This window comes from Dreissena polymorpha, chromosome 13 (assembly GCF_020536995.1).
Source record: "Dreissena polymorpha isolate Duluth1 chromosome 13, UMN_Dpol_1.0, whole genome shotgun sequence".
NCBI lineage: Eukaryota > Metazoa > Mollusca > Bivalvia > Myida > Dreissenidae > Dreissena > Dreissena polymorpha.
Genome location: NC_068367.1, coordinates 67,745,994 through 67,760,609, shown reverse-complemented (window position 1 = coordinate 67,760,609; position 14,616 = coordinate 67,745,994). Strand labels below are relative to the sequence as shown.

Here is a 14,616-nt window from a genome sequence, read left to right as displayed (position 1 = left end):
TATATGGTGTAAAAAATCAAAAGTTTTGTACACGGAACTTTCATTATGAATTTATATTCTTGGTGAGATAGTCATTTGATATAAGAAAAAAATATTCCTTTAATATGGTGACTGCAAATTTTCTTTATATTAAGTTATCATTACCATTTTCATTATACTTTCTATGCTTTCAGAACTTCCAAAAAGCATGTTGTTTTTATTTTGTCTTAGTTATTTCTATGAAATAATAAGGATGATAAAAAGTGCACTCAAAACTCGACCCGTGCGCTATGACACACACTTTATAAAGTTGAATGGCGTGTGTTCATTTCAAACTTGTGATTGATTTTCAAAAATGAATTGCGTGTTGAATTATGCAATAGCGAACATCTTCAGTGCCTTCAGCGCTTTGATTGAAACTGTTAATAATCGAATCAAATAGCAATGCCCGACAAACCACTAAAACAGGTTTGTTCGAAGAACGCGCGTATAAATATTTAAATAATGTACGGATACTTCGAGTGCCGGTTGACTCATATGTTTTAATTTCACTTTCATTCTTCGTTTGATTTTCTGTTTTGTATCTATAGGTTTATGACCAGCAATATGTAATAATGTAAAATAAGCCGCGAAAACTCCGCGTAACATCCATACTGCGTGTGATGCAGCTAAGAACTGCAAAGAAAAAGACATTCGCTATCTTTGATCTCATTCATTGAACTCTTTACCTTTCACCAACTCCAACCACAATCAACGCCGTATGTCGGACCGTATTTGGTACAAAAACGAATATGGTACATTTGTACCATATTCGGCCGAATATGGTACAAATGTACCATACTCGGACCGAAGATGGTACAATTTTCGACCGAATATGGTACAAACATTGTACCATATTCGGTTGGAATAAGTTTTTCTATGCTCGCCAAAACGTATTTGGTACATACCAAAAAAACTCATAAAAATGAAAATGGCCTACGTATATGGTACATAAATTATGTATTTCTTAATAAATGAAATAGTCTGCCGATGTGTAAACTTTTTTTCAAACTCAAATACATTGTATTAACCTAATATTGGAAGTGACAAAAGTATCATCATCATCATCATCATCATCATCATCATCATCATCATCATCATCATCGTCGTCGTCGTCGTCGTCGTCGTCGTCGTCGTCGTAACTAGCAGTAACAGAAACAGCTAACCTAACCACACTTTACATGGATTTTGCTGGTTGTGTAACTGTTTCGCCGGCTAGCACGCAGGCGGCCTGGGTTCGATTCCCGGGCGGGCCAGATACTTTCGTGGAGATCATTAATAGCAATTTTCAAATTTTTAAAACTTTTTTTTTCGAAAGTGTATTTTCACCAAAATCCGATTTAAGAGATTTTGAGCTCTTTTAAATGAATATATCTCTCCAAAAATAAGGATGTTTGACTGGCTGCTTTAGACAGGTGTGACTGTATTCCTAAACATTACTTTGTAAAGTTGATTTGTCGTTCCGACGTCATATTGCTGAGAAGCCGACAAAGCTTTGAAGTTTCCGATTTTTTCTTTGATAACGTGCCGCTTTAAAAAGGCGGGAATTTTGCACACGAGTCTTACTCAGAAGTCAGTAACCATATTTGACTTGGCGGTCGGCAAGAAAAGTTGTGATTTTCGACTAGAAAGAATTGAAATCCAAACTTTCTTCAAACTTCAAAAGAATTCTTGACAGTAAGTACTGTACATAATTTTAATTTTCAGTTGTCTTAATATGCATTGATGTTTTAACATGCATTGATTTTTATGTTTTATGCCCCCCCCCCCTCAGAGTGCATTTGCAGTTGTCCGTCCGTCTATCCAATTGTCCGTGGCATTCCTTCCGGGTGCGTAACTCCTAAACTGCTAAAATATTTAAGCTACAGTCATTTTTTCGAAAGTGTATTTTCCACCAAAATCAGATCGAGCTCCTGTAATCTGTAGATTTGAACATTTTAAATTTTATGGAGTTTATAGGTCTTTGACCTTCGAACCCTGCCTAGTCGTGACTTCTGGTGAGCGACCTAGGCCCCCAGGGCCCCTTCTTTATATCCCTTCCATCCACGTAGCATTGGTTTCTACAGACCGTTTGTCCGTTGACCGCCATAAGTTTGCCCGCTATTTTTCCCCTGCATTTGAATTCGGTTGGATTTCAATGAAACTTTACATGAAGTACTTGCTACTTTCATTGCGCATATTGCCCGGAAGTTCGGATTGTAAATTTTAGCGGAGCTATCAGACGAGTGATTTTAGCTCAGCTCATGTCGTGAGACATTCGTTTTCGACACGCGGTGTTCAATACAAGCTCTATTAACTAATGAAGTATAAATGTATAATAACTTATTATATTATTTCAGATGAAGGAAGCAATTAGGAGAAAAAGGAAGCAATTAGGGTGCTTGCCCAGGTCGAAGTACGACATTATTGTCAGATGTTTAAACGGATCGTTCGATGTCCCTGTGAAGAAACGGACACCTGAAGAGAATAATTGTTTGGCCATGATTAGAAAACGTAAGGACTTCGAGCTTGGTGACCGGGGTTCTTTATTGTGTGGCGGAAAGCAAGTCCTTGTGAAAGAAGATCTTCCTAGATTTGTTGAGAAGATGTTCATGGAAAACAAAGGATGTGGAGCAAGGGTTATTTACAACAAATTGAAAGTAAATTACACGGGGTTCTCGGAACAAGCTATCCTTGAAATACTGTACAATAGCAAGTATTACCATGAGAAGTATCCGAGATTTACAAACAAGCCAAAGCCAAAGACAATTACAGAAGAGGAACCAGGCAAAAGATGGCAGATTGACATAATTAACATGAAAAATCAAAGTGTTAGCTACAAGGGGTCCACATACAGTTATATTCTACAAGTCGTGGACGTTTATTCTAGGTACGTTATGCCAAAACCCCTGAAAACGAAGAGTTCGCGTGAAGTTGCAAAGGCATTAGAGGACGTGTTGATGGTTAACCTTGCCCCTGACATCATCCAATGTGACAACGGACTGGAATTTAAAGGCCCTAGTATGAAACTTTTGTTGAACAAGTACAACATCAAAATGATCAATAGTAGGCCGTATCATCCTCAATCACAGGGCAAGTGTGAAAGGTCAAACAGTGTTATAAAGGCCAAGATTCTATTTGCAACAAAAAGTAAACGTGGATTTAACTGGGTCGAAGGGCTTCAAGATTTAGCCTATGCCATAAACACAAGTTTCAAACGAGTTCTTGGGGGTCTCACGCCCTTTGAAGCCTTCTACGGAAGAAGTCATGTTTTTACCAAAGAACGTCATAGTTCTCGTGAAATAAAGAAAACCATACGGCGAGCAAATAAAAAGGCTTACAGGTCGCTGTTGAAAAACGCAACTTCCCCAAGCAAGTACAAAGTAGGAGAGACAGTATTAATTCGCTATCCCTTTCGAAAATCCAGGGTGCCAACCAAAAGATATGTTATCGAAGGCAAGGTAGAAAAAGTAAAACGAAATGGTGTTTATATCGTGTCATTTCAAGTACCGAACAAACCCGAACTTGGATTCGTAAGCAAATCGGTTGGGGTCGAAAACATGACTAGCCTAACTGTTGCGTTAGAGAAACAACGAAAAATTAAAAAACATTCATTAAAACAGAACCGCTCAGAGAAACAAAATCACAGAACTAAGTACTATCATGTTTTAACACACCATGAAAATCTGCAGTTGTTGGATGGGGTGAATATTGCCATGGACCCAAATCCCACTGGGGGCTGACGAGGTCAAAGCGTAGTCCGTTTCGCTACGACGTCGGGTATATGTTTTACTACGAAAACATTGTTTAAAAACATATGACATCGAGAAAGTATTAGTCGAAAATTGTGTTTTAAACATGTAAGATCATGCTTTTCTAATAACAAAACTCTGAATTTAAGCATTATGACATTTCATAGGTTTGTTACATCAAATTATAATCCAAGATGTGTCTGGTTTATGCGGTTAAACATGAAATATACCGCTGATTTTCAAAGCAAAGTCAAGTTTCACTTTTAAAAATGCAATTAAGGTTTACAACTGTGTTTAATTGACACAATTTTACAATTTCCATATTGATCTATGTATCGTTAAGCCACTGGTGTGTTTAGAAATGTGTAGGGTGACTCAGTTATCAGAAATAAAGGCTAAATATTATTATTAAGCATGATCATGTCTCTGACAGTATACGTATAAGCCTCGCTACGACAACGCTTTAGCGTGTATGCGTTTCTCACAGAAGACGTATTGGTTATCTCTCGAAGGCAAAATAAAGAAAAAAAAGTTAATACAGAGTCATGGAGTGGCTGGATGTTTCCTTTGAGGAAGAGGTAGTAACAACGGCACAACATGATTCGAAGCGCACAGTCGACATTGTATTGCACATTATTATGATATAATTAAATTCACGACTAGGCCAAATGAAACGATTAAACTCGAAAATCCATAAAATATAAGATGACAGTTGAGAGTCGATAACCTAATGTCGTCGGTCTCAATAAAAATGACGCATCTTTACCTCGTGACAATCCCTTATACGTTCATTTTGATACAGACCGACGATAGGTTTTCAGCATACGGTACTCTTTATCAAATAACATTCGATTCTCGTTATCCCCAACTCGCTTATCTCAAAACTCTGCTTATGTCAAAGTAAATCCCATGTCCCAACTTCGATCATTATTTATCTCATACGGAATTTGATTTTTACATTGTATATATATCAAAGCGATTTTCTTGAAAATCGGTTATCGTCAACTAATTTTGAGATGAATTTCATGTTCGTATACATGATTTTACCTGTAAAATCCACACCTGTAACAGCCGTAAGGTGTGGAAAGTAGGACCCCAATGGCATAAATCCGCAATTGCATAACCAATATATTGTTGTAAAGGTGTGGCAGTGGGTTCTGTCACAGGTTATTGTTTACTGCGTACATGACAGCCGGTAAATTTACCTCGTGTTACAATGCGGTTAAGGCCCAGTCTCACTATGATGCCGGCGGAGCCCCAGTGCGTGATCAGGCATCTACCGGGTTGAACCGGGGCCCTACCGGGATGAACCGGTTCTCCACCGGGATGAACCGTGGACGACCGGGGACAACCGGGGCTCCACCAGGGCTCCACCGGGAAAGTATTAAAATGTTTAATACCTCCGGGATGAACCGGGAGTCACCGGGTAGGACCGGCAACGACCGGCTTGGCACCGGGAACAACCGGGACTGTACCGGGAACAACCGGTATGAAACATTTGAATACTTTCCCGGTGGAGTCCCGGTTGTCCCCGGTTTTACCGGGGCGTTGCCGCAGCTCTGCCGGGGTCTGATGCCGGTATAGTCCCGGTGAGTGCCGGCGTAGTGACGGTATACCAGGACTCTGCCGGGACTCTGCCGGCTTTCACCGGGTTCAACCTTTTCGTTTGGATGTTCATGCGCACAGTGAAGCACGGCATCTTTTGCACTGGGAAATGGCAGTCTGCAGTAACTGCAAACTGCATGTGATTTGTCCTGAAATGGATACAGAAACTTCGTTGAGCAACCTATACATTATATTTGTACTTCGTTGCGCAACCAATACCTACTCTGTGCGAAACCTATACATAAAGTGACTTGTAATTTCATTCGAAAAAAAGCATTTGAATAATTAAAAAATATGTTCGTAACCTGTTTTGCACTTTAAAATGTGTAATGTACACTGAATCAAAGTAACATGTAGTTTTATTTTATTTAAGTAACCGTAATTAGCTATTTTAACAGAATAACCACCTTATGCATTGCTTCAAATCAAAATATTTCGATTTTAGCTTAAAATAAACTTAAAGGTTGCAATTACGCGTTTTTGTTATTAGTTTGTTATTGAAAGTAAGTACCTACTATTACTGGATGTTCCGTTCTCTAATCCATAAACACCAGAAAAGATGAAACTCGCCTGATTAAGTAGTGTATTTACACAATGTTTTCGTAGTAAAACCTATACCCGACGTCGTAGCGAAACGGACTACGATTTGACCTCGTCAGCCCCCAGTGAAATCCGGATAGAAATTGTCAATTTGCTGCTATATCGCATCAACTTGGTAAAATTGGTATATACAAAGACGTAGATGCTTTACGTAAGGAAGCAGTCCATCACATTGTAGAAAACAGATATTTCTATGAAACTTTTGTCTATGATGAAACATTTGATGAATACGTTAAGAATAAGTCTAAGAATGGGACATACGGCGACAACCTCACGCTCATTGCACTTATGAGAGAATATAATTTGCAGTGCCTGGTAGTTTCTACCCGAGGACTAGAACACTCATCAATTGTGTCAGCAGATGGAAAGTTCGATGGTGATGTTGGAACAATTGCATTGGGGTATTTCCCAGAAGGATTTGGCATGCATTACGTTAGTATCCGTATCAATCAACGCGTGTACAAGGACATAATATCACGCTTAGAACAGTCGTATGACAACGGTGACTCTGGCGACAGCGCTGCGTCTGGCGACAACGCTGCGTCAGGCGACAACGCTGCGTCTGGCGACAACGGTGACTCTGGCGACAACGGTGACTCCGGCGACACCGCTGCGTCTGGCGACAACACTGCATCTGGCGACAACGCTGCGTCTGGCGACAACGGTGACTCTTGCGACAACGGTGACTCCGGCGACAACGGTGACTCCAGCGACAACGGTGACTCCGGCGACAACGGTGACTCCGGCGACAACGCTGCGTCTGGCGACAACGGTGACTCCGGCGATAACGCTGCGTCTGGCGACAACACTGCATCTGGCGACAACGCTGCGTCTGGCGACAACGGTGACTCTTGCGACAACGGTGACTCCGGCGACAACGGTGACTCCAGCGACAACGGTGACTCCGGCGACAACGGTGACTCCGGCGACAACGCTGCGTCTGGCGACAACGGTGACTCCGGCGACAACGGTGACTCTGGCGACAACGGTGACGTCTCTGTGTGTTCAGCCCTGAAAGAGCTTCAAGATATGATAAACAATAGGAGGGCACAGAAGCGAACGACTTTTCCATTTCTGATGTTACCACTTCACATTCAAGTTGAAATTTTTAAGTTCTGCATACAATCAAACCCGTCAATCCAGTTTGTGTTGGCGAAGGTCGGCAAACCCTTTAGAGATTTAATAAGGTCAATGAGTTTGCAAACACCTAGAATTTACATTCGGCCGGATATTGGACTAGATACTAGTAACAGAAATCCTGTTAGCGTTCGTTTCCTATTAACAAGAGCGGGCAGAAACAGCGGTCTTATTTCGGCAATAAAAGAAATCATCAAGGGGCCAAAATGGGCAAACGCATGGCTGCGTTTGCGTGTTAGTGGAATCGGTTGGTATGATATCATAGATGTCATGTACAGACATTACAGGTGAAATATACATGTATATCGGTGTTTGGAAACCTGTTATGTTATTTTTGTGATTGATGATTATGTTCTTCTACCGGAAATTTGTTGTCATTTGCTCATTTACTGGTAACTTTTTACGAAGCACATTTGGGATATTTTGGCTGCTACTAAAATGAATGTATATTATGTCTTGTCAAAATGCTACAGTTGGATTAAAATTTAAATGCTGTTCTATGTTCTTCAATATTACTTTGAAAAATCCTGTCAGTATACCAATAAATGAAAAAAGTACAAGTTTGTTGAATCTCTTGAATGAAACAAATTATAAAATACAAAATGTAAAATGAATATGTGATGATGATGATGACAAAACATTTGTGATGATGATGATGGTAAAAAAATTGTGATGATGATGGTGGTGGTGATGATGATGACAGTGGTTATGATGATTGGGGTTTGATGATTGTGGTGATGATGATGATGATGATGATAATGATGATGATGATGATGATAACAAACGTTTTGGGATGATGATGACAGCGATGTTTATCGGACGATGATGATGGTTATAATGATGATGATAAGTTTTTAGATGATGATGACGGCGATGTTTATCGGCCGACGATGATGATAATGATGATGATGATAACAAAATATTTGTGATGATGATGATGGCGATGTTCATTGGCCGATGATGATGATGATATTCTCATCGTCGTCATCATCATCACAACATCCTCATTATCGACCGAAAACATCGCTGTCATTATCATCACAAAAAAACTTTTGTGATCACCATTACGATCATGATAATGGATATGATGATGTTGGTTTTGATGGTGATGATGATGGTGGTGTTGGTAAAGATAACAACGATGATGATCATTGGGGTGTTGATAATTGATGTGATGATGATGATGATGATGATGATTATGATGATGATGATGATGATGATGATGATGATGAGATAACGATGATGATGATGATGATGATGATGATGAGATAACGATGATGATGATGATGATGATTACGATGATGAGTGTGTATCATATTCGGAACGAATGTGGTACATTTTTCATCCGAATATGGTACAAGTTTGTACCATATTCGGTAAGGCATTTTACCCCAAAACTGCAGATACGTATATGGTACAATTAGACAGTTGTACCATATTCGGCCGAATATGGTACAAACTTGTACATATTCGTTTTTGTACCAAATACGGTCCGACAGCTGTATATCTCTTTTTAGAGATATTTCTTGTACTCATCAATTTACATAATTGCCTTAAATATTACCAAAGTGTTGACTGTATTACTTCTATTGTATGAGTAACATCCCGGTGAAGTAAAAACCCTTACAAAAAGATAAAATTTGCTTTGCCTTCATGATGTATGGGTTAACAAAAGAAGGGGTTGACAAACGGAGAAAGTGCAAACGTAGAACAAATCTGCATTCCAAATTGCATCATAATGTCATATGCATATGTTTGCTTTGTAATTGTAATGTATGGTGTTTCATTCTTATTTTAGTATTAAGTTATTTTAGTATCAGTACCTGACCAATTGGAAAACCGAAACGTTTAGCGTAATTTCCACAACTTCCATGTTTTCCTCAATAATCTGAATTACTTAGTAAGAAATCGCATGATTAAATTATGACATGCCCCTTTCAGCTCATTTAAGATTTTTCGGTCGGAGTGAATGACGGCGGATAAGTAGAGGAAGAGATTGATAAACACGCATTAAAACAAACAAACTTGAAACTGGATGTGTATACATTTAACACGATTCAAGATAAGCTTATGTACAATGTTCGCAAATGGTTTTTAAGTTCTGTTGTGTTATTCAAAGCATGCAGATATACCTCTCAAAGAATGAAGATCTGAGTCTCAAAGCATGTAGATCTACGTCTAAAATCATGTAGATCCACGTTTCAAAGCATATAGATCTATTCTCAAAACATGCAGATCTACGTCTCAAAGCATGTACATCTACGTCTCAAAGCATGTACATCTGCGCCTCAAAGCATATAGATCTACGTCTCAAAGCATGTAGATCTATGTCTCAAAGCATGTAGATCTACGTCTCAAAGCATGTAGATCTACGTCTCAAAACATGAAGATCTACGTCTCAATGCTTGTATATCTACGGCTTAAAATATGCTGATCTACGTCTCAAAGCATGTATATTTACGACCAAAGCATGTAGATATACATCACACAAAATGTAGATCAACGTCTCTAAGCATGTAGATCTACGTCTCAAAGCATGAAGATCTACGACTCAAAGCAAAGGTCGCCGTAGTGTAATGGATAAGGTGTCTGCCTAGCGACCGGGAGGTCACGGTTTCGATCCCCACCGAGGGAACGTTCTTTAGATCTCCCCCAAAGACACCAAGAACTGGTTCTAGGCCCAGGAAACCGACTCGAGAGCGTTTGTATCAGCCTTAGGATTTCGATGCAATATAGCTAAAATAAATAGGTTAAAAACTAAACTCAAAGCATGTTAATCTACGTCTCAAAGCATGTAGATCTACGTCTCAAAGCATGTAGATCTACGTCTCAAAGCATGTAGATTTACGTCACAAAGCATGGAGATCTACGTCTCAAAGCATGCATATGTACGTCTCAAAGCATGCATATGTACGTCTCAAAGCATGTAGATCTACGTCTCAAAGCATTTAGATCTGTTATAAGCTTAAGTCATATGATAATATTACGAATACATACCTGAACTTATTAGCTATAAATCCTGAGGATAGCCATGACTTTTTATGTTGCCGACGATAAAAATGTACACATATTTTTATTCGCGGGCATGAAATTTCATGGTAAGAAAAAGACCGTCTCGTGAACAAGTACATTCGTAGATGTTGGGTTGGGTTAAAAAAAACATTTTGAAGTCATTTTTGATGTGTTTGAGTTGAACTCGTGAATCGGTCACTCACGAAATCAACGAAAATTGAAATTGAAAAAAATAATACCGGTATAATTATTTGACATCATGCCCAACGGAACATCGTTATATTTGTGACGTTTGAAATCTCATTATTAGCAGACTTGAACAAATATTACCGCAATTTTACCTTTTTTGTTACATAACAATATAGCATGCTTATTTGCAGGTGTGCAAAATAGAATCTGCCATCCCATATGACCTATATACGCCGTTGGGGTATCAGAACAGCTATGAATTTGTAACCAATAGATCCGATAACAGCGTGGAACTTGTCTACCAGGCAGGCACAGGGTCAGTAAAATTGTGTTAATGTATTATCAGAAGGATGTTCACGTGAGCCTCGTTCTGGGAGAACGACATTCAAGTGTCTGCGTTAAGTGTCGTCCCAGATTAATAAGCGACGACAATTTGAACCTTAACAGACTTTTTTTTAAAGAAGAAACCTCTTCAAACGAAAAATACCATAAAGGCGTAGGGTGCTGTCCCAGATTAGAATGTGCGGACTTCACAGGCTAATCTGGGACGACACTTTACGCTCATGTATTAAGCCCAGTTTTCCATTATTAATAGGTGCAATGTGTGAAAGATTCTATGTTATGGAATTTTGATAACTGTTCACTGTATTGAGTTTTTGTTTTTGTTTACAATACTTGATCATTACATAGAATACAACAGCCAAATGGCACATTTATCTCGTCCCAAAGCCATGCAATTAGAGTATAATTAGAACATAAGTATCATTTTAAATCTGGCGAGCTATATGTTGATATTAACGATAACGGCAACTTAAGTGTGTGATATGAGATATGAGTAAAAGGGGCTAAATTCATGTGCGTTAAGCGTTGTCCCAGTTTACCCTGTGCAGTTCGTTCACGCTAATCAGGAAAGATACACTCAGCCTAGAATGAAGTTTTGTTTCGAAGAGACCACATTTCAACGGAAATCTCATTAAAGCTGAAACTGCCATCCCTGATTAGCCTGTGCGGACTTCACAGGCTAATCTGGGACGACACTTTACGCACTTGCATAAAGCCCCGTTTTCCCAACGCGATGCTGTTTTATATTGTAGCTCCGGCCACATTCGGCTGATATGTGTAAATGGCAGCACAACTACCAGTCTTATCGCGCTCGGACCACCGAGTCAACAGTCACATGATTTCGTACGTACTCACTTTATATGAGCCTCGTTCTTGGAAAACTGGGCTTAATGTATGAGCGTAAAGTGTCGTCCCAGATAAGCCTGGAAAGTGCTCGCAGGCTAATTAGGGACGATACGTTCAGATTGTATTGAATTGAATTGTATTGAATTGTTTCGTTTAAATGTTGTCTCTTCTTATCGAAAATCCAGTTTAGGCGGTAAGTGTCACAACTGATTAGCCTGTTTAAACTTCACATTCTATTCTGGGATGACACATTACGCACATGCAATAAGCCCGGATTTTTCAATACGGCTAAACTAAAGGTGTATGCATAAATTGTATGCGATATATAGTGTAGGATTATTTCTGGAGTTTCGGTGGAATCCCTTAACCGGGTTAAACCCCTTTAATTCTTGTCAATATATTTAGTTTGTATGTGTACAATATCCTGGGATTCATAATGAATACAATTGCTATATAAGACTTAAATTACAAAAGATAAATGTAAATCCAAGAAATCAAAAAGTATATATGAAACAGAAGACACGATTTAAAACATTGTGAACGAATTTACATTGATGCCCTGCACAATTCATTGGTTTGCTATTGTGTTCGATATCTCCAATAGTTGTTCGTGTACAGATATGCCTGCTTTCCTTATGGACAGTGTCGATTGACGGTGAACCATAAATGAGAACATAGATCTAACTATTTTTAACATTATATCCGCATTTGTATACACATACGTTATAAATTGAAACTTTACAAGCGAATAGCTTTCACTTTGATTCCATTACGATATATCTGTTACTTTATTATTGAATTTTATACGTACCATAGTACTTATATGCACAATAAATATGCATTTGTTAATACGGTTTCGTTAAAATTTCTGCTTTTGATCTACCGTGTATACTACTTTATACTGGTAACATTTATTTTAGAACTTATTACAAGTAATATTTTTTAACATGTTAAATTTAGTATTAGCAACGTTTTCCCTTTCCACATGGCAGTATTTTGAGCTGCGTAGTCCGCTGTGTTGTCCCCAGGGGACCCCGCTGACCTCTGTACCCACGACAATTGAACCCACCACAGGATGCCCGGCCTGTGCCGGAACTTCCGGTCTTAAGGATGCACTTATCGGCGTCTCGTACGTTGAGTAGACACATATACGTAGCGCTCTGTGTAAATAGGGCTTATTGCATGTGCATAAATTGTCGTCTCGGTTTAGCTTGTGTAGTCCAGAAACGCTAAGCAGGGACGAAACTATCCGCGTCTCTGATATTTTTCGTTAAAAGTTGATCTCTTCTAAACGAAAATCCAGTTGAGGCGGAAAGTGTCGTCCCTGATTAATAATCTGCACAGGCTTATCTAGGGCGACACTTTATGCTCATGCATTTAGCCCCGTTTTACCAGAGCGAGGCTCATATATGCACTTAGTTATTTATGTGATTGTTTCGCATTTGTTGCATAGTTGATTTGCTGTTGTCTTTCCTTTGTGCAATGATCACATTTATGACATAAAGGATTGTCAGATATTAAAGTTAGTGTATACGATTTCAATATCAACATTTTGGTATCGCAATGTAAAAGGCAGAATTAAAACGGGCTAAGTATGAAACCTTTGTACTCTAAAGTACACCAAATTTCATTTAGTGGCCTATAATTTTAATAATAAGATTGTGCATTGTTTCGCATTGTAAGAACCGTATCATTTTGTATTGTTTTTGAGCCTAGCTCCCTGGAAACCGGGAATAATACATGTGCGTAAAGTGTCGTCCCAAAATACTTGTGCAGTCAGCACAGGCTTATTATGGATGTTACTTTCCGCCTCGACTGGATTTTAAGGGAGATCCTTTAAACGAAAAATTCTATAAAGGCGGAAAGTGTCGTCCATATTTAGACTGTGCGGGATGCACCGCCCAATCTGGGGCACTTTAAGCACATGTACCGTATGAAGCCCCGTGTTTACCCAGAGCGTGGCTCATTTCTATTTTAGAGTTGTTTTGGGACTTCTCCTGGTGGTCTCCATTATCTTGGCAGTCAAGCTGAGGAGACTGATGGCCAAGAAAGTCTACGATGAGCTGTAGCGAGGGCGGGCAAGGATTAAACAACAACAATATCAGCCTATGACACTTTATGCCGATAAAAGTTGTGTTTATGGGTCTCAAACTGTTCGCAATTATGTTAAATAAGTGTTTAAAATGGACAGTATGAGTTATATCCAAATTGCTCGTCTATTTCATCTGTATTTCATCACTTTATTATTATGAATGATGCATGATTCATGTAATAGCCTCTTAAATATCACCATAAACTTATGATTTCTATATGTTATATACAACTACGTATATTTTTCATATGATCTAAATTTTATTTTTATTCAGAGTTTATTGTATTTATAGTCAATACTTTAGGAAGAACGTGTATTTTTTTCTAATATTGAACATAATATTTTAAAAACATTATGTTACATTTTTAAATAACTTAAGGAAGACTGTATTTTTATATTGACATTAAAACTGGTCTACAGTCACCAATACATGAATTCTCATTCATTCGATAATATGTCATTTGAATCAGTACAATATAAGTCGCATTCTGAGAAAACTGGACATAATGCATATGCGTAAAGTGTCGTCCCAGATTAGCCTGTGTAGTCCGCACAGGCTAATCAGGGACGACACTTTCCGCTTTTATGGTATTTTTCGTTAAAAGGAAGTCTCTTTTACACGAAAATCCAGTTAAGGCGTAAAGTGTCGTCCCTGATTAGCCTGTGCGGACTGCACAGGCTAATCTGGGACGACACTTAACGCACATGCATTTTGCCCAATTTTCACAGAACACGACTCACATGTTTTAATTTTATACTTTCGCTTCATATCTCAAGGTAAGATGACATCTTTTTGTCGGCTCGGTTTGTGAAAATTGTTTGGATGTATATTAAAATATTCATGTTATGCTCAGGACGAATGTCTTGTTCTTTTTATTACATATGACTTCTTAAAAATCCATACTTGTAAGTAATATAATAAGTTACAAAGGCAACATTTTTGTTTTGATTTAATGCATTATAAAAACAGGTTCTGAAATACAGTACATGTATTGTGAAAATACTTAAAGTCGTTAAAATATATTTGATAAAAATCAGTTTTTG

At 38.6% G+C, this 14,616-nt stretch overlaps 1 protein-coding gene across 2 annotated transcripts in view; it reads left to right on the top strand.

Annotated features, from left to right (window-relative positions):
* The window catches only part of LOC127855464 (uncharacterized), a 57,300-nt gene that overhangs the window by 5,736 nt on the left and 36,948 nt on the right, over window positions 1-14,616 (top strand). The window contains exons 3-6 of one of the 2 annotated variants that reach the window (XM_052391046.1): window positions 10,484-10,608; window positions 11,387-11,477; window positions 12,473-12,609; window positions 13,459-14,609. In XM_052391046.1, coding sequence (XP_052247006.1) covers window positions 10,484-10,608; window positions 11,387-11,477; window positions 12,473-12,609; window positions 13,459-13,549 — 444 coding nt within the window. In that variant the 3' untranslated portion in view covers window positions 13,550-14,609. Of the gene's footprint in view, window positions 1-10,483; window positions 10,609-11,386; window positions 11,478-12,472; window positions 12,610-13,458; window positions 14,610-14,616 lie in introns of those variants that run through there. The other variant, XM_052391047.1, reaches the window with a different exon arrangement.